Consider the following 27,858-nt stretch of genomic DNA (forward strand, 5'->3'; position numbering starts at 1 on the left):
CGATATCCGAACCTCTGGCAAAAATTTCTTTCAATCCTTTTTCTCGTGTTTTCCTCGCCGACAAAAGAAATATGTTTTCATAAGTCGTTTCGAGGACTCCGACCAGCCGCGTTAACTAACACATAGACGAATTCGCGACACTCGATCAGCTCCGCGAACGACCATAAACGAAGGCGTAATTCATGCCCGCCTAAAGTGGTCTTTAAGCTGATCAACGATATGGTTGAGGACCACTAAAGTGGCCTTCACTTGCTGAAGGATAAGATCATCGATTTCTTGCGCTCTCTGCGTACTATTTCAGCCGATGAGAAGTTTAACGACGATCGCGATCTGTCCAACGGATATCGTTGTTTCTGTCTTTTTATTTACGCGAATTTACGCGATTACCACGGATTCACTGTAAACAGCTGCCGCGAATATATCCGACATTTAACACTGTGGATAGTTGGAACAATTAGCACGCCTGGTTTCTCAAATGCTCGTGTATTATATATTTCTCGCATTTATTTAGAGCAGGTTTACACGTTACATGAAAATTGATGAGAATTCGAGTTCCTAAATGATATGAAATGAGATATTATGCGGGATATTCTTTGGAATACGTTCGTTGCACGATGTTGCTGAATTCTCGAATCTCGGTATTCGATTTAATCAAACACAAATCAACATTCATCTAATCACATTATATTCACAGATAATAATTCACAGATGGAGTGTCACGGTTTCAGAAAAATCGAACCTGATTCGCGTACTCCATTTCGACCGTCACTGTTTCCTTTCTTTTCTCAAATAGTCTGAAGCACATCACTCGATACGTAATTTTTCATTCGTCGCAAGCTCGATTAGAAATTTAATGTCGTCCTGAATATTTATCTCATGGCTCTTTTCTTCTTTAAAAATCACAGGCGAAGATCGTTCTTGCCAGGCACGTAATTTCGAACCTATGGATTGCAATCTATTCTCCATCGAACGATTTCTCGTCTCCCATAAATTCGATCGCAAGATCGAACATCCACAGGTGCTTCTATTTATCTCAACTTCTTCCTCGAGACAAACCTCTTTTCTTCGAAGCCAAGAAAAGAACGCCTATATCTTCCTTCTAAGTAACTTGGAACATATCGATTTGAAACTACTCGATCTTGGTTCGATAAGTTCGCTCTGTTTTTTCAAAATTCCGCAATTAGATCTAAGCGTCCGATGCTTGTCAACTTACAGTTTCGTTGCTCGACGAATTCTTCTCTCGAGATCAAAAACGAAGACTAGAAACTTCTCTTCCAAACATCCTCCAACTGCTCCACTCCGAGTGTCACTCTTTGCTCGTCCTGTTCCTTTGGATCGTAACTTTCAGAAATTTCAATTGCACACGGTCTTGCTCGAATCTCAGTCTGATCCGTCGAAAAAGCTTCTCTTCGCGACGCTGTAAACACAAGGAGGCAAGGTTTTCCCAAACGTAGGTAGAGAAGTGGAGGCGCAAAAGTGAAAAATCAATGGACCTAACTTCCTTCTTTCCAATCCCTCGACGCTCCAATCTCTTTGCTCTACTTGAACACAGATACGCGAAGGAACGCGATCGATTCGAAGAATCGTAAAATTCTTCGGGATCAGAGAGGCGTGTCGGTCGCCGGTGTTACACGTAGCCGTTCGCGTCCAGCTTTAAGGCGGCTTCGTAAGAAGGCAATCCTTCGTCCGAGATTTCTTGTTCCGTGGCCTCGTTGCATTCCGTGGATCTCACGGTCGTGCTCAAGCTTAGTAACGTAGACACCATGGAAGGGATTATAATTCCTGGCGTCTCCGCACCTTCGGGCTTCTTGTCGATGAAGTTGGGCAGGCTTCTTGAGTCGAAGATCAGACTGTCGTAGGTCGGTGGTGGTCCAGGGCCAGAGTTTGGCGTCACAGGACACGAAGGGGGTCCGTAGGTGCTCTCGTCTAAGTTTCCCTCGCCTGTCGATTGTCTATCGCAGCACTGAAAAAACGAACATCAATATCGAGGAGTTTTAGAGTTTAGTTTTAGAACTTGGCGGAGATCGAAACGAGACGAGCCTTATTTCGTTATGAGAAACAAGTCCGCGATTCGAACGAAATAGTCACGAGGCAGGATGCTAATAAGCGTTTAAACGCTAGACGATTAATGTCCACGTGTCTAACAATGAACAATTAAAGCTTATATAATCGATACGCGAGTAATTATTTAATTTGTGCGAAATCTGGCCAATCGATGGTGGAATATTCGTCACGCATCAGGTAGATCTACCAAAAGAACGTTTATCTAATTTTCATCGGTATAGATATACATATATATACGTATTTTCGCGAATCACTTAAATTGTAAAGATCGTCTTTAATATCAAATTAACGTAAAACGTTAGTATTAAAGGTGAACATCGTGTTACGTCGCGTAACACTCTACCTAGCCGAGGCCACACACCGCGGGTAATATGGCAACCAGATGTCTTCGGATACTCGCAGCGTATCCTCCATAGTTTCAAGTACCTTCCATAAATCTCATAGATTTCCTAGAAAAGGTCCTTCAAACCAAACAAACGTCTGTTTCCGAAGAATTTCCAAAGACTATTGTCTACCACGGCTTAACTAGGGAAAGTTAGTTTTTCTAACGTACGATGCAACTTTCCTCCCACTAACCACTTTCTCTCGAGGGCGGTTAAGACCCTTCGTTTAACCAATTAACAACGAAGCCTATTTCCCTCACTCTCTTAACTAACATCGGCACCAACAAATCCGATGGTCCCGTGCGCTAGACACACCCATCCTTAGCTTTCCTCCGAGACAGCATCGTCTCCCAAGACAGTACTGATTTTACATCCTTCGAACGGTCAACATCCTTTAACCGGGTATACACACCAGTAGATCAGTCACTCACTCATCTCGTACATACGCACCAGCGTAACTGCCTTCGTTATAAGTTGTTGGAATAAACGGTGAAATATAACTTACTCTACTGCGTCATACTCATTTAACCACCTCTGTTATCTTAACCGAAACAGGGGAACGACTACTTCGCGGCGTCGATTCACCGAATCCTAGCGAGAATTTACGCCTCTCGCTGACGCGTTTTCCTCGCGACCGCGTCTCTCCGCGAACGGTCGTAACACATCGTATTAATCGTATAAGACGAAACATTCTTAGAGATATCACGGTAGGGATTCCTCGAGGATGACCTATTTTACTTTTACTTAAAATTTTCATCATTTTTTTTTTTTTTTTACTTTTTTAACTTTCAGCTTCTCTAACTTTCCTCGTGAATTAATCTAAAAATTGTCAGTCTTTCGACAGAGACGTAACACACAATTTTCATTGGATAAGAGCGCGGACGAAAGTCGAGCCAAGCGTGAAACGAAGATTCCTGATCGATAGGATCGTATTAGTTTAGCCAGGGTAACCGCAAACGATTTCACCGCAAATGATAGAGCATCGCGCGATTAGTCAGTTATACGGCATAATATAATCATCGCGTAATATGTTCGTATCGCGCTTAGCACAAGGCCGGATTAACCTGAACAGGGTTGGTTTTCGTCGAAAACGAGGCTACCGATTTTAGCTATAGCCTGTCGGGAAACACGGATAAGATATCCGTTTCTCGGAACGATCGAGTAGATCCGACCATCACCTAAATCCAACCCGATCTGATCGGGCCACGGAAACTTCGGCTCGCGTGTGCTATTTTAACTGAATCTTACATAACGTGCCTTTTAAGTGCACCACGTTCGTGAACGCGAATCATAATGAACACGGTGTATACCGTATTTTGCGTTGATAAATGCTTGAAATTACGACCGTCGTTTTCTCAAAGTGAGATCTTGCTATTGTTAACCCTTTCTGCTTGCCTTCGTGATATTTGCTCGAGTCGAATTGTTTCCAGCGGAGTGCACTAACCCTTCGTTGACCCGACTTATTTCTATTTGCCTATTTCTCGTCATTGTCGTTATTCTGAACGTCAGATGAGAAACAATGGATGAAGCTACGTTGTCAGATTTTTTACACAGGCCAATCGATCTTACGTTAGCGAAATTATCCTTTCGTCTCTGTTAAATTATACCATTATATAAATGAAAATTTCACCGTGTGAGAAGAAAATTTTTATTTCACAAGAACGTTATAGTGGTGGTTAACGTGAAATGAATCGTCTATTCGTATAAAGAAGACGTGTCAATTAAGCTATTTGATGTGCATCATGAGAAAGGTTACTCACAGCAGCGTGCGCTTCCGTGGTGAAGACCTCGAGGCTATGCACGTCTGGCTCTGTCCTCCAGTATTGCGGGTACTCTTGCGGTCGGTTCTTCCGGATGCTCTTGTGACAACAGTAACACATCAGTAGGACGACCATAATCACGCCGCTGAGCATCGCCCTGCAAGAAAACAGAGCCCGTGCCGCGAGTTAGAATAACGTGAGCGTGTAGCCAAGAGAGAAATGAGACCATCGAGCGTATATTTATCGCGCGTCAACCTCTTCCCTCATAGTTGTGTGGCCGTTTTAAATCATCTTCAGCCACGGTTCATCGTATTATCGATTTTAGACGAGATTCGTAGACGCGCAGCTTCTCTTATAGGGTGAATTTTGTCGCGAATTAAACGGCGTACTCTTAAGACTTTTATAATAGAAATTTTGGTTGCTTATGAATGGGAGAATTACGTATGGTGGATTTAGAGGAAACGTAAATATGCAAAAGACGCGTAGAGTGCAGGAAATATAGCGGCGTATAGAAACGCGTATGTTAAAATGCGAGGTAAATTTCTCGTGAATTAATTATTCTGAATTGTTCGTAATAGAAAACTTGTTTACCTATACGAGGAAAGAAATTTAAATATGTATATAAGAATCTAGAAAATACATATAATTCAGAAACATAGGTATAAGATGAAGGTCAAAGTAAAGTATATACCGACAAGTTTTTGTTTCAACAGTTATGTAAATATCAATCTATTTGTAATGTTTTTTCATTTGTATATTTACAATAAAAATTCTCTACTGGCGGCAACATCGTGACAAATGAAGAAAATAGTTTTCAAGTAACGTATCGTGATAAACAGCTACGGTTAATCGAATGAGATATAAATTATGGGTTGACGTTCGTTCGTTTCGTCTTTATTCCCTATCCAACCACGTGTATGTCAGTATTTTAGAACATTTCGTTTAAGTCGATCGCTCTAATATCGTTTCAAAGATATAATATATTCTTAAAAACTTGTTTCGTAGTGCGATCGAGCGGCGAGTTCCTTTAAAAAGCTTTTAGCATCCCTTAAAATTCCACCCTTTCTGCCCGCAACATCATATCAAATAAAAAAGTACTAGAAATATTAACAATAATCGATTTAAACGAATCACCCTCTATATTGTAGGCGACAGAAATGAAAAGAAACTTCGAAATCGAGGTACAGATGTCAAAGAAGCTATTCCTCCGAAAAAAGTGAGTAAAAAAAAAAATCTGTCGCTGATTGATTTAACACAAACTCAGACAGCAAAATATCAGTGTGGCTAATATTCGCTAATGTTAAACTTGGAGATTGTTGTTGCGAGTGCGATAATCGCTTTCACTAATCCTCAAAGTGTCCTTAATGGCTTTAACGCTTTTTGAAAGTTAGAAACTTGAGCGTAATGGCAGACGGTAAGCAACAGTCTCCGCCGTTGAGAGTCGTTTCACGCGGATAAAAGGACGAGTCTGCGATTTCACGGTTCGTCGAGACGATTTCTGCGACCACGAGCTTCACCATCGTGGCAAACCGGTGATTCGATGGCCGTTGTTTACGATACGCCGCGTATTAAATGATCACGGCTACTGTAATACAGTTGTTCCTGCAATTATTACGGTGACGGAGCCACTTCCTGTGCAAACCGTTCTCTTTATGAGTCACGAGCCAACTCGACTTATTTCTTCAATAAAAATCACGGAAATGCGATATTTTCAAAATTTGCGACGTCAGTTTTGATACAATTTGTCGAATTTTACAGTCGTTCGAGGATTCGCGAATTCTCTTTCCTTCTTTGCTACGTCTTTACTATATAAATAACGATCTTATTATAATAATTTTGAACGATTTAAATCAAGTCGAGCGTAGAATCTTCCTCTCTAAAGAATCTCTCTAAAGTTGCTTGAAAATTGATTGAAACGTCCTTCGTTTGTTCCAAATTGAAATTACGAAATTTATAAACTCGTCCAGAGATCCGACCGAGCATCTTCTCTTTCAATTTCCATCGAATTTTCTTTTCTTCTTCTTCGATGAGGTTTTAGTATTTCTACGATGACATGTTCGATATTGAATGAAAGTTTCGCGAAGTTTTTTAATACGAAGGCTCGCAGTACTAAGTACGGTATGTCCTGTTTACTTTCTTTTTCTTTTTTTTTTTCAAAAAGTTACTCGCGCGTTTGTAGCGTAAGAAGTTGAAGAAGATGATGAAGTTTCGCTGCTTATGCTAATCGAGTTTGAGAAACACTGATCTAGTGGTTTACTCAGTAAATACGGTCTATAACATAGAAAGGAGGCTAAATCGTGCTTACCGGATGTTATCTTTTCTTTGCTCTGCAGGGAAGAACCGTATGAAAGTTGCGTGGACTTTAATCAAGCAAAGAGACGCCGTTAGTTGATTAATATTATAAATTGCAAGTGATTTAAAAATAATAAACCTATGCAAATTCGTCTCTGGCGTCCTTAATTATTCCTTATCAGATTCTCTGTTTAATCATGTTACGAAGATAATTTAAAATTTAAATAAAGCTTATTTACGTCGTTCGTTGTTACATAACACCGATCGATGAGTTAATGAAGCCGTTGAAAATACAAATAGCTGGAACAACTCATCCTGAAACGTATTCCTATTAATAGCACTCGAACATTATAAAAATGGTTCAATTAAAGGTTGCTCGATCTAGAAGTAGTTGAAATAAATTTTCTACGGTTATCTAAATAAATAAATTGATTCCCGACAGAAATATTCAATGATAGAACTTTCCTAGAAACATTTCGGATAAATCGTTCGTAATTCCGTAGAAGAGTGTTTAATATAAATTCACAGAGATTTCGTAGAAAAATGTTCGAACTAGGCTCTACGTAATTAATTTATTTCCATAAAATAAGATAAATATAAAATAAACTTTTTCAACCTTCTTTCTAATTAGATGAGAAATATTAAAAAGAAAATTTAGTATCGTGGAAAGATATTGGATGACGGGATTCCGCAAGAAAATATATCGAATAAATTCCATATTATCATAGCAGAGGAAAATATCTAAAGTAAATTTCTTTCTATAGACAAACGTTGGCTGAATTCCCCGCGATATTGTAAAATAAATATCTCACAGTCTTGAAACTAAATTCTTTGTAATATTAACGTAACGATATAGAAAAATATTCATTGATAAATCAATGATCAGATTCCACGGCCAAATATCTACAATCGGTTCACTGTTCATGACTCTGTAGAAAAGCAATTTTAAATAAATTCCCTGCGTTTATTTCTGCATAGAAAAATTTTTCATTATTTCATCGAAGAAAATTCCAGGCAAATTCTCCGCCAAGGTACAATAGAACAAAATATTACCGCGGGATACCGTTCGACTAAATCGAAAACACGCGTAGAGTTTCCCCGTGTGACGATAGAAAGTCGTTGAAAGCTGTGGATTGCGGGATTGTGTATCGCCGATCGTATCGATCGACCGGTATTGAGTATCGTGCATCGAAAGCCGGTTACTCACCCGCCGAGAAGAATGTTAACATTCCCATGCAAATCGGTCTCGAAGTGACTCGTCTTACTAGCCGCTCCGCTTGCTGTCGTGGTGACATTGTATTCTGGTAAAATGGCATCTTCATACATGTTCGTGATATTACGCTTGTTCGAAGTAGCTTCCATAGCGGCCAGCATTGTCATCGTTCGCCGAAACGCGGTCCTGAAACGTTCCTTTTCTCACATGGTTTGTCCACTTTTATGCCTGTTCTAAGAACCACTTTGCGTATCGTGTTTTACGATTGAATTCTTACGTTTTACATAACCTGAGAAACCTAAGAAACCTAAAGCATCGATGTTCGATGTTGTCTACAAATCTGTACGATTCGTCGATATTTATCGAAATTGACGAGCTTGAGATTTATTCATGACAAGGATAGACCTTAGTGTTTATTTACAATAGGTTCTTGTCATTGTTATCATTTATTAATAGAACGATTGTAAAGCCAAGATACACGCACAATTGTGTATATATCTATACATGATGCAAGAAATAAAGGAGAATAGAAAATACGAAGAGAGAAGTAGAAGAAAAGCAACGATAATAGCTACATAATACGTGTGTAGCATAAAATTGGATATAACGTAATCGAAAAAATTCACCAGCTAAAAACATAATTTAGCGTGTGCGTAAAGCTGGATATATAAAGATTTCTTAGAACAATGACTAAAGAGAGCCACGGAACAAATCTATTTTATTTGTAAGCGTATTATTGGTTAGCTTTAATTTATTCGACTGTTTTTACAATTATAATAAAGATAGCTATAAAAGTTGTTTGAAATTTCCTAAAGGAAAAAGATAGAGAACTCTCGCTTTAAGCTTTCCTTGTGAATTCATTTTCGTTGTTGAGATTCACGATTACCTCTAAGTCAATCGTTGAGACACGACTACTTTTTAAAACGATATTCGTACAAGAACCTTTTGAAAATGGTGTCGTGGTTTATCGATCATGCCCTTTGCGGAGATTCCAGCTAAAAGCCACCCCTTACCTTTTCACCGATGGATTCGAGCCGTAGGACATTTTGGAGCGTGTTGTTGTAGTCACGATATACTCGAGCTTGGCGGTACCGTCGTGTCGTTTCGATGCCTGCCTGACGCATTTGCATCGAATTATTCGGCCTTCGATCTTCCTGGCTTTCCTCGATCAAAATGCTCGTTTTTGTCGCATACCGCAGACTCTACCTGCGCAATTTTAATTCGTCTTTTTTTAGCCTTTGATCCCCTGTCCTCGCCTTCCCTTCCAACCTGTTGGTCCGCGTTCCTCCGCGATAGTTGACCTCGTATGGTAGCACGAACAGGAACAAACTGTTTTCTTTTATAGTTTCATTTATATCGAAAGATATTTTTAAGAAAGTCGTGTTTGGGATATTCTATGATATAAAATATTTCAAAAGATCCTAAGATGTGGAAGAACTTTTTTGTTATAAGAAGCTCAAAGCATAAAAGAAATTTTAAAATGTTAGATATATGTATGTGAAGTTACACTTTTAGCAGATATAGGATTCGTTTGTTTTGTCGGTTAGAATCGTACTTTTCTTAATGGTAGAATCAGTTTCGATGTAGATGATAATACGTTACTTCGATATCTTGTATATCAACAAAGCTGGAACATTAGCGTGCTGTCGATCGAACAACAAGATAATTTCCCGAAGCCTGTGGATCAGCTGCGCTCCGCGGTTCGATTTTTTCACAAAGGAAAACGATAGAGTAGTTCGTTTGTTTCAGGGCAATTTAAGGCTAAAACGAGAGAAAAATATAAAGAAAATTATAAAACGCGTAGACTTTTTACAGAATGGTCTGTCGTTGTGACTAGTAATTGAATATGTAAACAGTCTCGTATACTCTGCTGCGATTTTAGATGTGTAATAATCTTATTAACAGCTTTAACGTAAGAGGATTATTAACATATTAACTGATTTTAAAGAATACATTTCCTAAAAGAAAAATCCTAAAAACTGTTGAGAAAACTAGTCTCTTATAATCGTAATATCCATCGTAATATTGCTAATGGTAGCTATAAAAGTTAATCTCACCTTCGATTAAATTTTATTCCGATTTTATTCCGACTCTGCTAATAAAAACGTATCGTCGAGGATTAGTTAGATGGAAGTTAATAACCTGTAATTGGTCAGGGAAAAAGTAATACGCGATCGTGACGAAAGAAATTAGTATGAAGGCGAGGTGAATGGAAAGCTTCGATTAAGATTAAATACAAGGAATTTCATATGGAAATTAAAATACGTCCCAGTTTTATAGACGCACATTGCCCCAATGGAAAACAAAGCGAATATCTTGAATACAAGCATGCATAATTAACTCCTTGACACGGTATTAAAATAGCCAATGGTGCGTCGTGTATATCAAGATTTCGTGCGACTTTGAATTTTTCATTCGCTTCACTCTCTCTCTGTCTCTCTATTCTCTTTCAACGATTTTCATTCAGCGTATTTCAAACTTCTACTTTTAGATATTAGAATTTTTTTACACGACCACTTTATTTATTTCGGTTGATCTTAATTGCTCGACAAATTTTTTATTTAAAAATATATTCTTCTAGACTAATTTTCTATTTGTAGTTTTAACGGGAGAAAATGTGATAAGTACATTTTTGTTGATTTTCTGATTTTGATGACATTCGGTGACTAGAAAGATATGTATTTACCTAACTTAATGAATATTAACCTGCCTAACTAATGTCATTAATATCGTTACAAATGTCGAAAACGATAAGCGAAAGACACATACTTAATTGCAAAATCGAATGGAAGAGCAGCTTCGACGCGGAGAAGATTGATAACATAACGAGGTTCAAAACTGTTCTCTCGCAAAGAACAGGAAATGTGTTATTATGTTTTTCATCTATAGCCTAGATTTCTTAGGTTAGAAAATTGCGTATTCGATAAAAGCTTCGTGGAACTGGAAAAAGTATAAAAGAGGTATTTTGTTTCCTTTTATTGCATAAAATGTCTGATGCACGCGATGCAAGATAAATATTCGAACGAACAAAGCTTCTTTATAGTTCTTGCGCCGTTTGTTTCGTCCTTCACCGGTATACGATCGATTTATGCCAAGCCTACTCAATTGACGAAACTTTCAGCTTAGCCGACTATGAAACGATACCTGACGACCTTTCTTTTTTAATGTCGTATAAAAAGATACAAAGTTTATGATGTAATATGAAATCTGTAATTAAAAACGGATTATCACGCTAACTATTCACCCGTTAATCAATGTTATTATTAAATTGAAGTATTCCAGAATATGTACAACATCGTCAAGTACTTCTTTCTCTCCGCGATTTTTTCTTTTTCTTTTTTTCTTTTTAACGTAACGTGCATGTACGACAATCAATCGGTTGCAATCAAACCATCACGAATAATTACTATCATCGGTCTCTCATTATATCCGTCGCCAAGCATGCACCGTCATTTCGTATTCCGTCGTATTTATTTTTTATGCTTGAAGCCTGATTTATACCGATACAACATTTCAAATCTTCTAGCAGGAGCTGTGCATTGGGATCGCACTTGGTCAAGGATAATTTAAAGATAGTCATTCATCGTTGAAATGACTACATAACTCATCAACCTACTCGGTAGATCGAAACCTACACCACCGCCCTCATATTTAATCTCACTACTTCGACAAGAAAGATCGAGTTGCAAAGATATAATCGATGATACAACAAGCGTTACGATCCTTTTTATATTTCACAAAGTTTGTGCCCCTTTGTTTTCTTACCTACGTTGTCCTATTTTTCCATTGATTATTTTACTTAAAACCGTAGGACGCAATGGCGTTAGGCTGGAAGGCTAGCGGTTTATCGTGAAAAATTTACGAAATAAATTTTTTAACAGACATTGGCTTAGACTAGACCGAAGAAGAAGAAGAAGAAGAAGAACTTATGGCTAGAGTGCAGATCTTTATGCAATTTCATACTTTTATGAGTATAACTAAAGGAAAATGGGGATTTGTTTCCTCCATGAAATATCTAAATGAATATTTTGCTTCGAATATTTCCTCTATTTTTCCATATTATATGTAACTTTTTTCACTTTGAAATTTTCTATGATTACACGAATATCCGCAATGTACTTATCAATCGCCTTGGCATACTTGATTCGGCTAGAAAAAAGATTATGAAACTACTACATCATACTAACTCAAACTTCTGGTTTTTAAAGATTCTGTAGGGATAGTTCAATATTTTTACATTCTATCCGCAAGTCTTTTTTCTATTTTTGATTATTTTACTGCACCATAATGGTATTAAACTCACACTTTGTAACCCAAAATTTTTTCTCACTTCCACGTATATATATATATATATCTAATGCCGACCATACTTTGAAACCTCCAAAATACCGGAACATTCCTTCTATTCCTTCTTTTTCTTTCTTTTTTCTTCACAGAAAAGATCTAACGCTATCAAATACAGTCGACGTAAATTACCAAACGTATTTTCCACGATGGAAACGCGGCATAAAGCGTGCACGACGTGTACGTACAAGCGTTCCCTTGGTTCCCTTCGGTACTGTCGCGTGCCACTTCCGTTCTCCATCGAGCCCGATGTCGTCGTCGACGACGACGACGACGAAGGATCGCGAGATTAAAAAAATGAAAAAAAAAGTGGGGAAGAAATGGTTGGACGAGGAACTCGATCCGCTCCCGCGACCGTTTCGTTTCAAACTATTACGCTGGTCATATTATACGCGTTGCCTGGCTACCAGTCGAGGCGACGCCGCGACGTTCGCCGTCGGCGCACGCCGCGAAGCGTCGTGACGCCTCGCGTGGCAGGACGAACCGATCCACTGACGTAGAACTGGGACGTGGCGGGACTAACAGGGCCAAGGTGTCTACATTCCACCTTTTCATAATCCTTCGTAGTCCGCGATATCCTCGAATTTTCGTTCCAATTAGTTTCCTTTCGTTTCGTCGTGTTTCTAACTTTAGCAACTTGTGGGATATGAGTATCTTTATAAAAAAAATTCTACGCCCTATTTACCCCTCCATGATCCACGTTTCCAAAAATCCTTTCTAATCCTAAGCTTACGCTTTAATAAAAAGTGTATTCTATCGAAATATCACGCTTCTAGGTACAACAATTTGGGCTACACGTGGATGAGCGAGTGTCACTCATTTGTGTGTCACTTTTGCATTTTATACATGTAGATTGTATCGTATTATATCAGAATCTTGAGAGAGTAAGAGAGCGTATTCCACAGCCTGAATCGTCACTATTCACATTGTTACACTTAGCATCGATACATCTAACGATACTTGTGGCTCAACATTGTTTGAGGTTTCCGGGTAAGTGGCGTGTCCAAAAGGAAGAGGATTCCAACGTTTCGCCCAGCATCGCAGTTGGTTACATGAAGATATTGGCACTGATACCGGTGACCACCAAGAACAGCGTGAACAGCGTATATTATATTATATTTCACATTTTATATTACGCATATACGAAATGTGTATGTCAACGTTCAATTCGTAATCAAATTAAAATTGATTTGATACCGTACTTGATACATTATCAGTTGGAAGATAATTCAATGTCAACACTTATCCGAACGTTATTGCGTCTATTAGAGTTTGAGGCTTCCCGAGGTTTCGCCATCCTTTCAGTTAGCTTCATCGGGATTCGCAGGACGCGCTATCAATCCTTCGTATTCAATCGTAGCGCTGTTAAGTACAATAACGTTGTTAAGCGTGATAACCCAAGCTTCTCTTATGGCGCTCTTATGGTTCGGTATTTTCATCGAGATAACGACCATTGGAAAATAATCTGTGATAATAAAGGAAAAAGAGTTACATGGTAACCTGACGTAGAATCATGGGTTATAGAATTGTTGAATCCTCTAACGTTGTGAAACATAGTGTTTTGCTAATTCCTTAACATAATTTATCGAGTTAATGCAGTTGAATTTGCGAGCTGTTTAGTGTCATTGTTCGTTTGTTGTTCTGCATTTTCAATTTAAACGATATCCTGGAAAAATCGAACTGTACCATAACGATGAAGGCTTCCGGTTTACCGCACGTCCAAAGGCCTGCGAATTGTGGCTTCTTTTACTACCAGTGAGTTTTACTATTGATTATTTGATATATATCTCTAGACATAACGCGATGGAATGCTTCTTTTGTTTATTTAGAACATTTTATTAGTTTGGATACGGATCAACGGTTCTCACGTGATATCTCACGTGAACATGGATATCATTATTGATGCCAGGAGTCATGTTAACAGCATTCTACTCTATGATAGGGAATATCAGCTCGATCCGAGACCCGAGAAGTTCCCAACTGACTTACACACGAACGTATGACACGATAGATGTATGGTAGTATCATGACAAATGTATAGTAGACATGTACAATATCACAGGAGCGGCCTGCAACTCGAATTAGTAATGCAAACAGTATATGCAGTACATAAGATAGTTATACGGTATCTGGCAAGCAGATCTGATAATTTTTTAGATTCCTAGAACTTTGTAACGTTTCTGTTAAATTAATGTTATACTAACATTGTGAATTCGAAATCTCTAAATTCAATTGAACGTTAATTCTCCACCCTTGAAATTACAACTGCTTTTTACTTACTTTACTTTAAAATTTAGTTTACTTTTTCCCGAAGCGTTGCTTGTATACGATATCTCGAATAATCTTATCAACGTGATCAAACGTTCGTAAAAAATTCTAAGAAGGAAAATCTTCGAATGCAATAAAAAAGATATCAACGTTGGTAATATCAGTGTCGTCTAAAGTACTGTGTTTCCTTTCTCAAATCGTCTGTAAATAATATTCCATGCAATACTGCTTGTATTATAATTACAGCTCCCATTAAAAGAAGATTAACACGTGGCGCTCGGTTTCTTCTTAATCAGTTGTCTGGCCAGGAACGACGAATTATTTTCGTGGTGCACGACACGCCTTAGAAGGGGTCACGAGACCTAATTACACAAAAGCGTGGTCCCCAAGTGTGAGTCACGTGTTCCACCGACGCCGGAACGTGTATCGAGATGGAACAGCACGTCTGCTTGAAACAAAAACCCTTTGTAAGCACGAGAACTTTTCTGTTCGAAGAGACGTCCCCTTTTTGGGGACGTGCATTGCACACCTCGACTCGCACGCCCTTTGTGCTAAAACGTCCCCGTTTTGTTGGGCAATTCTACAGAAGCTCGAAGGTTTAAATTCCCGCGTTTAAAAAAGCAATTCGTTCAAGTTTTCCTTTTTGTCTTTCCTATCGTCGTACCGGTGAACGAATACTTGGACGAAGATTTTTAAAATGATAAAACAAAATTCTCGAAGGAAAAATCTACGATTAATTTTTGCCTTTCGTAAACAAATTATGAAAGATTATTACCCGAAAGAGAAATATTCCTATTGATATAGCGTTCACTGTATATCACGAACGAAGCTATCGCTCGTTTAATCAATCAGAAACACAAAAGACAAAGGCGTACTTCGTACAACCGACTCTTTCTCATCGGTCTCCCCTGTCTTCAACCCCTGCACGACAATCGACGTGTCCGCATAAAATTACCGTGAAACTTTCGCCTGTCCTTCGACTCAATTTACCATATAGGTTTGTTCCAATCGATTCTCGGCCAGCGGTTGTTCGTTAACACGAAAACTTGAGCCTCCCGATACGCAATAGCGGTCGAGGCGAAGTTAGTCCACAGTCCACGGTTAGTAAAGGCGAAACTACGGAATAAGTCGCTACTCGCTGGTGCTCGATGCTTCAACATACGGAATACCGTTTCCCGTTTTCATTGAAAACGAGCAATTACTCCGTACTCGATACTTTCTTACGGAATTATGTGCGAAGGTAAAAAATAATTCCAGTCGATTCTCCATTCGTTTTTACTTCGATCGGTTAACGTCAGAAAGCTACCGCTTCGTTTTAAATACTCTGTCAGTTCAGTCATTTTCGACTCGCTTAGTCGCATCTTTTTCATTACTTAAAAATCTCTTTTGCAGAATGACTTGTCGAACGATGAATAAGTTTCTCTTAAATTTGTAAGTATATTTAGACCGCAGATTTCTATGCACTTGTAGGATATTTGAAGACGTAAAATTGCACACAATGCGGTTAATATGAAATAATATATAAGATATCCAGAATATTAGTAACGAAGGAGATCTTTCTTTTTAATTGCATTGTCAAAAACGTGAATTTTCGTAAAAATTCGTCTTAAAACGTTAAAAGTCTTGGAGCTTGTTGGCGCGATACACAAGAGATTCGAGGATCACGCTAGAGTTAGGCAAATATCGAAGTATTTGCTACCAAGTGTCTTCTATCAAATTGCTGTAGTTGGTCAATCGTTTGATCTCTTGGTGCGAGATTAGGCTTGGAAACTCTGCCAGTTTTATTTCGGCTTGAACGTAAGCCGACTCACCGAGATTCGCAATTTATGGCTTCGTTCATGACCACGGTAAATGAAAGTGTAATGGTCGGTCGATTCTCAGAAAATAAATCGCTAAGATTCGCTAGAAAATTATTTTAATAGGCAACGTTCCATCGGGTAATAGCTTGGAAGCAATTCAAACACTGTTATGTTTATCCATGTCACAAATGCGAAAGATACACTCGATAAATAATTTACATCCTCGACTATAGTGTAAAAATCTAAGTAATCTAAAGGAAAGGAAAAAAAATCGATATCAAAGTAAATATTATATAAAAGCAAATATGTACGATATATACAGTCAATATGATGCGATACCGCACTCTACCTTCGATAATTTTAGAAATCAATATTTCACGAACTCTCGTATTTCTCGTGCAAATAATCTATTAGGTTGTCCGAAAAGTGTCTTTCTTTTTCAGACACGTGTTTTACAACAACGCATCTTTATACAAACATGAAACCTAATCTGTCGAACTTCATTGTGATCTTCATTTTGATAGAACAAAATGGATCATACGTAATTCGATGAAATAAGATAAAACGGTAAATGTTGTGCATCCATTATTTCCTTATAAAACGTAAGAAACTTTTCGGACCATCTAATATAAAATATAAAAGTACTACTATTCATAAAATTTTCTGCTTGGATTATATCTTCCCTAAATATCTTTATTTATTTTTGTATTGGCGCGAGATACGGAGCTTTGCTAATTCGAAAAAAGTAGTTTTATTTCACCTATTATTCCGTAATATTTAATATTGATATTTATTGCAAAGATTATTTCATCGTGTTATTTATTACATCGCTGTGTTATAAGAATTGAATTGATCTAATTAATTTGCTTAATAGTATATATTTGCTCGTTAAGATCATTTTCACAGCTCAGAGAATTCGACTATCGTAACTTTTAAAATTCTTCTTTCGGACACCAGCGATTAATTCGCATCTTGATTCCATAGCATAAAAAGAACGATATTATATATACCGCGAGCCATTAAGACACCTACCGATATTTATTTTTATTTTACTTTCATAGTCCTTATTTTCCAGTTACTTGAAACATAACATAACGATCCACCTCTTCGCTAATTATTATTAATAAAACGCAAGAGGAAACTCGAAAAAATTCAATCACGCGAAAATAATAACGAGTTGCAATTAATTTGTTTTGCAGACTGTCGAGGATGGTGGGCAGCGTACCGAGCGGATGGATGAGGAAGATCCTCCTCTTCCTGGTCCTGACGACCGGGGTCCTCCTCATCGCCATGTACGCGCACGCTCCGCCGCTTGCTTCTCTCCAACCGTTCTCGTCACGACGGTGAGTACGCGATAATAACGATGCACCGGGTAGCCAGGCGAACGAGTCGATACTCGGTCCTATTATCGCCTATTAAGCTTCACATGGTCGCCATGCCGTTCTCGAGACGCCCGGATCGGCGCCATTCGATCGAACATTCTTTTACACGCCGACGACGATCTTATCGTTCCCAACAGTCGTCGCGAATCTAATTAGAAAGAAAGAATGCAAGGTTTCAGTCTTTTATCTTTTTTTAAATCTTTTTTTTTTTCCAGTCACGTCTCGTCCTTTTTATTTTCGTTTCTCGTCCTTATCGGTTCCCATTATTGATCCAATTATTTATATACGCGATGTTCGTGTTATTGGTTTTTAAAGGAAAATAGGAAGGAACGAAATTTTATTGTCTTTTTTTCTTATACGTAATACGATGACTTGATTTGGTTTCTTAATTTATCGTTGATTTCACGTAATGACGAAACCACGAATGTGTTTAGATTAACAGCTGTAATGTGATTTCTGTGAAGGGTTGTTGATAAGAACACGATAGGAACGCGTTATAAAAACGGTACATTTAGTAAATTTTTCTACTTAAATTTTCCTTTCTAATAGAAAATTGTAGCTATCAGTTGGAAACAATTCGTGGCCTTCTCATTAAGCGATAATCATGACAAATTAAAGATAGCTATCGAGGCCATCTTTTTTGCATGCGAAACACAGTGAAACTCCGTCCTTTTCTCTTTTTCTTATCGATGGAAAAAATTGCTGATAGCGTGAAAATATTGCACAAAGTAACCCACGAAATTATTCACATAACACTTATCGCAGAAACTCTTTACGGATATGCATTATGCGAAACACGAACAAATTTTAACTTATTACGATATACCGACAAAATTTCGAAGTATTTCGTATAACCCGCGTAGTATATTCGGAAAAATTTTTCATGGCAAATGTTTGAGTAGTTTCGCGAACCACTTTATATTCCTTTGCTTCTTACGATTCCACGAATCCCTCCCATACCCCCCAAAACACGGACAAGCCGTTATTTATTTAATCTTTATTTGTACCTTTTGTTGCCGCATATCTCGTTTCGTTCATTACCTCCCGCACAACCGTGATCGACGTCAAAGACTGAAGGAGTTGCAACGAGGCTTGGTTACTTTCCTGGTCGGTAATGAAAGCACGAAGAAACCCGAGGAACGGCTCTACGAGTATCTGGAAGAGCCTAGGTAACGTCTTCCTGGACCCGGAGAGATGCCTGTATTTGCTAAAAAGCTTTCTCTTTTTTGTACCTCTGCCCAAGAATTTTGTCCTCCATCTCCAAACACCATCCGCGATTTTTCTTCTTCCCTCGGGGGATGATCCGTCATCCGCTTCATCGACTGTTCTTTGGGACACCAGCTGGCGCCCGTCTGCTTCTCTTTCGTGTTCTCTGCATGTTCATTTATCCGTTCATTTCAACCTTTGACTATTTCGTTTGAATAATCTGACTTGATCTTTTCATAGTAGTCGTCGTGTTCGATTATTATGTATGAAGGAGAAGCGGATTTTTAAATCTCTGAATGTAACGTGATTGTAGGTATTCGGATATTTGGCAACTGTTAATTCGTCTATGATTGTCATTATCGTAGATACGTTGTCAATTTTATTTGTACGAATAAGCAAATACTGCGTGCTTTACGCAACCAGGAAAAACTGCATACGTACATCGACGTTCCAGTGCAACGATTATGCAACTGCGAGAAAATGATTTTTCCGGAGACGAGGAAAAGTAATTTTATTTGACGAAAGTTGGAATTAAACGACGAAGGAAATGTTTTATAAGATTACGATAAACAACTTGATCTCACTTATCGTTATTGCTACGAAGTGCGATAGCCAACAAGGTTATTTATATCTCGATAACGACGTTACCGCGATGTGTAGTGGCCAGGAAAATTATGAAACTTTTATAGTAGAGAAATTAGATATGCGTGAGACTGGTAACGCGTTTATCTCGAAATTTTCACTTACGTCATTATTACATTGGAACGGCGATACGTATATCCTTAAAACGTTTAAAAATAGAAGAAAAAGTCAGAGATCAAAATTAGACGTTGTTTACATATTCAATATTGTTGCACTACCTTTACCTTCATACATCGATGCAGTTACAAAGTACCTTTTTTTAACATACTTGTTGCTGCTGACGCATGTGTTACGTCAATTCGGTTATTTCAGTTGGAAATATGTCGTGACAAAACTACTTGCAATTACAAAAGTAAACAGAATATTTATCGAACGACTTTACCCAATAAACATTAATTGAACGGTACGTTTGCGATAATTATTAAAATACGGACTATATCGAAATAGAGACTAACAAAGAGGATAAAATTCCAAGAATACAAGGTAGTTATTAGGTGCAACAATTATGTTAAGGGGAACCACGTATAATTTTTCTCGTACGTACAAATCAATTCTTTACATCGTTCTGTGTAATTATAGAAGTGTTACGGTTGCACGATATAACAGTAAAGAGTATTTAAAAAAACTGTCTCTCTTCGTGAATCGCAATCGTCTCTTCCGTTGCAACGTTCTCGTCATTTCCCAGCCAGGAAACGCAAATAAATGATCGTCATTGCGTGACTTGTTCCTAGACGGTTTATTTAATTGGAATCTGTATATACACGTATTTTTCAACGGTTGTGAAATTACAAATTAACAATTACACCCTTTAACGTTTCGCTCTTATCCACACGGATAGGATTACATCTTGTCGTAAATTAAGCCATAATTGACGTACTTCCATTTATACACCATACACGTTTCAGGAAACAGAATAATACTTGTAGGAATCATGAATAAGTGGTGAACTATAATAATAATAATAAGTCGTTATCCAGCTTTTACGCCTTTTAATTAACGAGAGATTCTTTGAAAAATACGAGTATAATATCCAGGGTTCCTTTTTTAATATTATACCAAGACTTTCACGAATATTTGTAATTTCATAATTAAGCGTCTCATGAATATTTATCAGGCTGATGTTATCTGTTCGATGGTAACATATATTTCAGGTTGTGCTTCACACGCCACTGCCTCGATCCTCGTCTTCATTCGACTTGCATTTCCCATCTTTCGAGAATCTCCCGATCTATCCGAAACGTTTATCTAATCTTCGTGCTGGATCCTTGTTTCGGTTATTTTCCAAATATTTCTGTCTTGTCGTCTACCAAATTGAAGATAGATCTCTCAGACCTCGCGTTAATTTCGCAATCTCAAAAAATTAATAACGAACTTCGTGTATACGTTTTTATGTTCATTTCTCTATGAATCCTTAGAATCAACGAAATTCCAGCGAAATAAACGAATTATCGTTAGCTCTGGAGTAGAAATGTATCTCTTCGATTTTGTAATTCTTTCTTAACGCGTTCACCGAGTTGAAGAGAAATCAGTTTCAGTTACACCGGTTTTAGTTTTTGCAAATATAATTGTGGTATAGTTACTTTCGATAAATATGAAACCACATTAAAGAGATAGAAGGTTTAGATAATGAAATTATGTCCAAGTGTTACCTCCTTCTCTCGGGTAACAGTTTTCGTTTTCAATTTTACTGAATTTCACTGGACACTCGAGGTTTATAAGAATCGATCGATCGGTTATTCGTTAATCATTTCTACGCCCGTAGATTTTAGTTCTCCGCCTTATGAATCTTTATCACGGTCTTTCTTCTCCCTTCTTCGATTTTCCTCCAGCACTGCACCATTTTCCTGTATGCACACGTCACCTGGCACTCAGTTCCTCGTGTTGTGTTTCTCATACAATTTTTACTGTCGGGGTATTTTTTCATCTCACTCGCAAAAAATATATATTTTTAACCGCGTCGAATAATAACACGCCATTTAACTCATCGCATATTCATTTGGCTTTGTTCGTTCACGTAACATTTTTTACGCGTTGTATCTTTTTCGCATAAATCTCAAGATCCTTTTGATACAAATGTTCGAGACGATCGTCGTATCTCAAAATAAATCGGTTTCTCCAATAAAGCTTGCGAACATTGTTCAGATATAATTACCATAATTTTATGAGAAACAGTTTTAGAGAACGAAGGAAGAAACGAGAGAAAGAAAATACCGACATTAAAATATAAAAGCCACCCTCGTGTACGTTCACCCCTACCATTGGACTCGTACCGCTTCTACCAACCCTGTCTGTTTGTCTGGCTATGTTTCATCGCAAATTATCCATTTGGTGCTTGTTAAAGTATCGTAAAATACGACGTTCCAAGGAAAAGTTAGGATAACAGGTGAAAAACAAAGGCAAATCGATGTCTTCTTTAAAATCTAACGATTCTTGTTGGATCGCAGAACGTTTCAGAGTCCGTGGTCCTGGGCCTGCGTCGCTGGAAGATGCGAGAGGAGAGCGGTCAGATCCTCGAGGACCTCCTTGGCCAGCTGTATCGCCCTCTGCGGCGGAAACACCAGGCTTCTCTGGCCCAGACCGACAGGAAACGTGTTCCTGGGCGAAGATAGCGTGATCATACACCTGCAGCAAATCGAATTCGTCACGGTGAACACTAGCGACCAGGAGACGAAGAATCTGTTGGAGCACGCCAAGGATGTTTTCATCGGTGAAGATTCAATTTTTAATTTTCACCAAATATTATTATATAATTTTATACTTTTTTATCGACAAATTATGACAAAGAGTTTGTTCACGAATGGACTGAATTTTGAAGGATGTCCCCGATCGAAAGTCTCGGAACATTATTAACCATTTATTAACCATTTATTAACCATTTTGGGACCAAGACTCGCAATATTGGACGTTTTGTGTTGTAGAACGATATATCGTGCGTTGTGGCTGGACCTTCTTTTCGCGTCAAGTGCAAACAAAGCGACGAATGACGCAACGCATGACTGTGGATCGTCGATGATACATGACGTAATCACGTTTCGTTGCTTCGGCAATGAATTTATTTCACTTTTCTGTGGAAGCAAAATGCATCTAACGCTGTCGAACGTGTATTCGAAGCAACTTCTATACCCGAACTATTGTCATCGAAATGATATAATTTAGGTCCTAAATCAGTCGACTATGTAAAAACCATCGTTTGCTCCTCGTAATCTTTGAATATCCTCCGAGTCGGATTGCGAGTCAGAAGCTAATTAGTATTTTTCGTTTCTTCTTTTTAAGCGAAGAATATCGACTCAGAGTCAACAACAATACGTTTATAGTCAACGCAAATATGCAGCCATGCAGACGTCTTTCGCTATCGGTAGCGGCGAAAAGTTTACAAACTACCCGAGTTAACTAAACTTCGCTACTGATAGATTTAGATAAATAACTTCATTTACCGCACGTTTGAAACCACGATATCGCTACTGACACTCAGGCCTCCTGTTTCAGGTAACATAAGAAGCCTGATGAAGGTGCCAAACGCTAAAAGCAGATCCGGGGTGGACATGTTCGTCGTCTACCTATCCGCCGGAAATGGCAGAGCGATAGGGCCGAACTTAGACACGGACGAGTCGTATACCCTGGAGCTGATGCCTAAGGGGAAGATTCTCGAAGCTCAAATAACAGGAAAAAGTTTCTTCGGCGCCAGACACGGTTTGGAAACGCTTGGCCAAATGATCTGGTGGGACGAGTCTGCTGGAAGGGAAGGTGCCTTGCGAGTGTTATCCCGCGCTTCCGTCGAGGACAAGCCAACGTTCCCCTACAGAGGTTTGCTGGTCGATACGGGAAGACAGTTCTTTCCCATCGAGCGACTGAAACGCGTGATCGACGGAATGGCGGCATCGAAGTTGAACACTTTCCATTGGCACCTATCAGACTCGCAGAGCTTCCCCTTCGATTCAGCCCAGTTCCCCGAAATGGCCAGATGGGGCGCTTATAGCGGAGATCAGATCTATACGCCCGATGATGTGAAGGATCTCGCGGATTACGCGAGGATCCGCGGCATCAGGGTACTCATCGAGATCGACTCTCCGGCACATGCTGGCGCTGGCTGGCAATGGGGTGAGTTTTCAACGGTTTTAGGGTGGAATTGTACGGCTGCAGGAAGGATATGTCTGGTTTGAGACGATAGGCTGCGGCTCGAATGCTGGTGGTTAAAAAAGGAGAAATAAAGGGTGGATATATAACTGTCGCTGAGAAATGTCTGCACGATTCGCCTATCTCTGACACAATGTAATTTAATTACTAATGAGACTGCAGTTTTTTGTGCATTCATGGGAAATTCCAAGATGCAAATATACAGAAGGGTAAAATTCAAAGAGCTCGATTCATTCTTTTCGTTGCATAAATATAAATTTTGCATAATTATCTAAGGTCTAGTAATCGATGTTTGAATTGAACCTAAAGGATTAACGTACACGTAAATTTGCCTGATTTAAAATTCTACCGTCATCTTTGTTCGTCTGTTAAACCTTTTTCTTTTTATTTATTATTAACTTAACTGTAATCGATATAACACTGTTCTTCATTATCGAAACGTCCGACAAAAAAAAAAAAAAAAACACGTAATATCCTAAATGACCAAACCAGTCGGACCTGAACGCATCATCAACTCATCTCAGGCCGGCGTTGATCTTGTTAATTTACTCAGGGACGGAGTACGGTTACGGGGAGCTGGCTCTCTGCGTTGATCAGCAGCCATGGTCGTCGTATTGCGGCGAGCCGAATTGCGGCCAGTTGAATCCCATCAACGAGCACACCTATCGAATATTAGAGGGGCTGTACAGGGAGCTTCTGGACCTGACCGAAATTCGGGACATCGTGCACCTTGGCGGGGACGAGGTGAACCTGGATTGTTGGGCACAGTACGGAAACATCACGGCCGCGATGCAAGCACAGAACATGACCGATCACCATGCTATGTGGGCCGAATTCGAAACGAAGATGTTGCAAAGGTTGGTGAAGGCCAACCACGATGAAACGCCAAAGGCTGTGATTCTGTGGAGTTCCCCGCTGACAAAGAGGCCTTACATCACCATGTACTTCGATCCAAAGATTCATGTGATCCAATCATGGGGAGGTAGCAACTGGCCGGAGACGCTAGATCTTCTAGAAGACGGTTTCAGGGTGATTCTTTCTCACGTGGACACGTGGTATCTGGATTGTGGATTTGGAAAATGGAGGGAGATCGGAGAGGCCGCCTGTGGCGAGTATCGTACCTGGCAAACTGTTTACAATCATCGACCTTGGAGAGATTACGCTCAGCAACATTTTAGCCTCGTTTTGGGCGGAGAGGCAGCTATCTGGAGCGAGCAGACCGGCGACGCGTCCTTGGGACCTCGACTATGGCCCAGGGCATCTGCTCTCGCTGAGAGATTATGGTGAGTGTTGGCAATCTAAAATGTAGATAAACGAAGATTCTTCTTTCGATAATTCGATTGATAAAAGAGAGAAATCTGTGATAAAAGAATGCCATATATTTAAAAGAAATATTGAAACTTTATATGTTCTTAAGTATCTCTGTCGAAAAAAGATTTAAATCAAAGGAGAACGTTACGTTGATCGATACCGAACATCGTTTTAAAGTCTTTTTTCTAAACTCCGTGATATTACAATTATCGAAACATGTTGTCTGTTCACTAGCTATTTCTTAAAATTTTATTCAATTTCGTATAACGATAATCACGAAATAAATATTTGTTATACACAGGAGCGACATGCCAACCAACGGTTACTCGACAGACGAAAGCGTATACACGAGGCTAGCCGCACACATGGAGCTTCTAACCAGCCGTGGATTGAAAACAGAAGCCATGTGGCCGCAGTGGTGTTCCCAGAATCCCGGCAAATGTCTCTGACCGTTCGCTAGCCCGAACATAATCGCCTTCGCCTGGAATTGTACGCGTAGACACGATAATTGCGTGAATGGAAGACGTTACACGAGGTGGTTCTGCCCGCCACTTTCGCTAGAACACGCCGAGCTTGTAGATCGTTGTAACATCACCGTCGATAGGAGCTCGTTGATCGTTTTAACCGTGACGAGACCGAGCCTCTCGAAACTATCGGTCGTTCGATAACGATTTTCGTTCTACGAACCGATCCACGAAGATGTGGACGTCACGTGAGAGACATAGGACGACCTAGTGCGGAGTACTCGAGAGAAGCAATCGTCGAGAGTGGAAGAAGACGATGAAATTCCTCCTAGAAGTCAAGAAGCCAAATTGAAAGTCCTTGGTGATTCCTAGTTGGAGAATTTATTTCTACAGAAGAAAGGGAAGGAAGTATTCGAGCGTTTCACTGGCTTTATCATTCTTGCCGGACGTTGAAGGCACAACGACACAAATGTTCTTGGGTTTCGTTTTTCTCCCTGGTACGAAAATGTTATAGGCAGAGTATTTGATATTTGTACGAGACTATGTACGACAGATTATACAGGAAGGTAAAATGAACAAGGTCAATTCAAAGATACACAGAGCGCGATTTTTTAACGTTACACGATGCCTGGTCGTAGCTCGATGCCATACTTTTCGTTCGAAGTGCCTTTCCAATTGTAATTCTACTCGTTGTTGTACGATTTCATGTGTAAACACCGAGCGCGTTCCTATTGAGAGATCTCGATGTCGGGCATCGAGATCGTCGCATCGTCCTCTCGTCTAATCCTACCACCTTTGAGTGTCTTTTCGATGCTGCGGAATTTTTCTAAGGTGCTTTTGACATTTAATTTTTCATTTTAGCGATTATAAATTACACGTCTTATTTAAAGTGTTCTATATCGCAGGATAATTTAGAATATTGGAGGAATTTTATCCTAATATCAATTATCTTAATTATTATACATATATTTTAATTTCCTTGTTATGAGCTTAAACGATAAGCCGAGGAATACTCCTATTTTTTCAATAAAAATTTGTATATACAGAGTGAATTATAAACGTATGTCTGTATTTCAAGCGGGAATCAACACGCTAATATAAATAAAAAACGCCATCTGAATATATGTCTAACGTACATTAGTTTTCGTGTTATGGATGGTTGAAGAAGATTTTGTAAGCTTTCGCTCCTATATTCAACCTATACTATCTGATTAACGAAAACTCTCATTTCCTGTTACTTTTACTAAGAAATTAAGTACGACAAAAAGGTCGAGGCAAAGACGTACCATCGAATAAAGCATAGAAACGGCATTCAAGGTGGTAAAATTAGAAAAGACAGTCTATACACTCGGTAAACGAGAAAAAAGACGTTCGACATAAGACACTACCGATCCTTACGCCTACTTTCCTCCATTAAAGGATTCCTGTGATCAGGAGACTGGAAATATACCATTATTTGTCACACGATAAAGCGAAGCGTGGCCGTCAGAAACGGAAATCACGGCGCCAATCCGCATAGGCTTCCCTCTTTAAACTGCCAGATCTAGGTCCTACATAGAACAAAATCCCACAAATACCAAACCGTATTCCAAATGAAGACCATAGTCGAGTAATAAAATGAATTGTGTAAGAGGAAACGTTCAAGGAATTCCATTCTTTGGCAGCATATGCGTATCCCTCGAAGCCAAAGAAACCATGATACTTTGTACGATAATTACCTTCCCGTTCGTAACGAGGACCGTGAAGAAGCCCTGTCAGATTATTATATATAAAAGAAGTTTCTTGACGAACAAACATCGGGAATCCAGAGAGTCGTTCAACAATTCTTGAAGAATTGTCGCGGATCTGTAAGACCGAGCGTCCAATCCGTGCTTCGTGTCTTTTCTAATTAATTGCAAACACGTTCGGAGGAGTTCGTCTTGATGTTAACGAGATACTATCTCCGAGAGATATAAAAATGGCCTATTGATGACGAATAGCCGTGAAAATTTGTAAATAATACGATCATCGTATTGGAGGTGGCTGAAGAGCAACTAGATAATTAATAGAATGATAACGGGAGGAAAAATGAATCGTATGTACTTACTAACAACTTACCGACATCGATGGCTGTAAAATAGAAGTGATTTTAAGCTCGACCCTGCTGGATCCGGTGCGCAAAATCATCCGCTGTGTGTGGCGTCTTGCGTGACGTTTGTTGGGTATTTTCGATCATTTAAAAGATTTGTAAAGGATTTTTAAAGGAAGAGAAAAATAACTTAGTACGTTGTATGTAAAATTGTTTCGGTGTTTAAAAAACGTTAATGGAGAAACGTTGAAAATTGCACGCGGATGATTCCCCAAGTTGATCTACGAAGGAATGCAATCTGTTGTAAAGTGTGATTGGTGTAAGTTTAACATAAAACAAATTTTGAATACACCGGTTCTCGTCGTTCTTTTGTACCCCGGAGAATTTTTCCTCCTCCATCTTGTCCGTCCTAGAAAATATGATTTCGATTGTGATTTCTCATGTAAGCGTAAAAATTATGCAGAGAAATTGTTTTGGTAATTATCGAGAAATTGTAAATTGAAATTGTAAATTTCATAATTTTTACTC

At 39.0% G+C, this 27,858-nt stretch overlaps 2 protein-coding genes and 1 long non-coding RNA gene across 8 annotated transcripts in view; 2 read left to right on the forward strand and 1 right to left on the reverse strand.

Moving 5' to 3' along the window:
* Positions 1–27,681, forward strand: part of fdl (fused lobes) — a 39,940-nt gene extending 12,259 nt beyond the window's left edge. For 2 of the 6 annotated variants that reach the window (XM_076621208.1, XM_076621209.1), the window contains exons 2-8: positions 5,356–5,423; positions 17,323–17,466; positions 18,576–18,674; positions 21,798–22,060; positions 22,840–23,451; positions 24,041–24,770; positions 25,100–27,681. In XM_076621208.1, coding sequence (XP_076477323.1) covers positions 5,365–5,423; positions 17,323–17,466; positions 18,576–18,674; positions 21,798–22,060; positions 22,840–23,451; positions 24,041–24,770; positions 25,100–25,247 — 2,055 coding nt within the window. In that variant the 5' untranslated portion in view covers positions 5,356–5,364 and the 3' untranslated portion in view covers positions 25,248–27,681. Of the gene's footprint in view, positions 1–5,355; positions 5,424–13,617; positions 13,812–14,614; positions 14,792–17,322; positions 17,467–18,575; positions 18,675–21,797; positions 22,061–22,839; positions 23,452–24,040; positions 24,771–25,099 lie in introns of those variants that run through there. The other 4 variants (XM_076621207.1, XM_076621210.1, XM_033337964.2 and 1 more) reach the window with 4 other exon arrangements.
* s-cup (spermiogenesis-related protein stanley-cup) lies at positions 468–8,878 on the reverse strand. The gene is made up of 4 exons (XM_033337967.2): positions 8,726–8,878; positions 7,707–7,898; positions 4,208–4,364; positions 468–1,963 (listed from the first exon to the last, which is right to left on the reverse strand). The coding sequence occupies exons 1-4, from the start codon at positions 8,755–8,757 to the stop codon at positions 1,628–1,630; spliced, it is 717 nt and encodes a 238-aa protein (XP_033193858.1). The 5' UTR covers positions 8,758–8,878; the 3' UTR covers positions 468–1,627.
* Positions 10,295–12,325, forward strand: LOC143303128 (uncharacterized). Its single transcript, XR_013059134.1, has 2 exons — positions 10,295–11,453; positions 11,524–12,325. It is a non-coding gene; the product is annotated as an uncharacterized LOC143303128 (long non-coding RNA).
* Positions 27,682–27,858: the final 177 nt, after the last annotated feature.

The sequence above is a fragment of the Bombus vancouverensis genome, chromosome 9, assembly GCF_051014615.1.
Source record: "Bombus vancouverensis nearcticus chromosome 9, iyBomVanc1_principal, whole genome shotgun sequence".
In the NCBI taxonomy this organism is placed as follows: domain Eukaryota; kingdom Metazoa; phylum Arthropoda; class Insecta; order Hymenoptera; family Apidae; genus Bombus; species Bombus vancouverensis.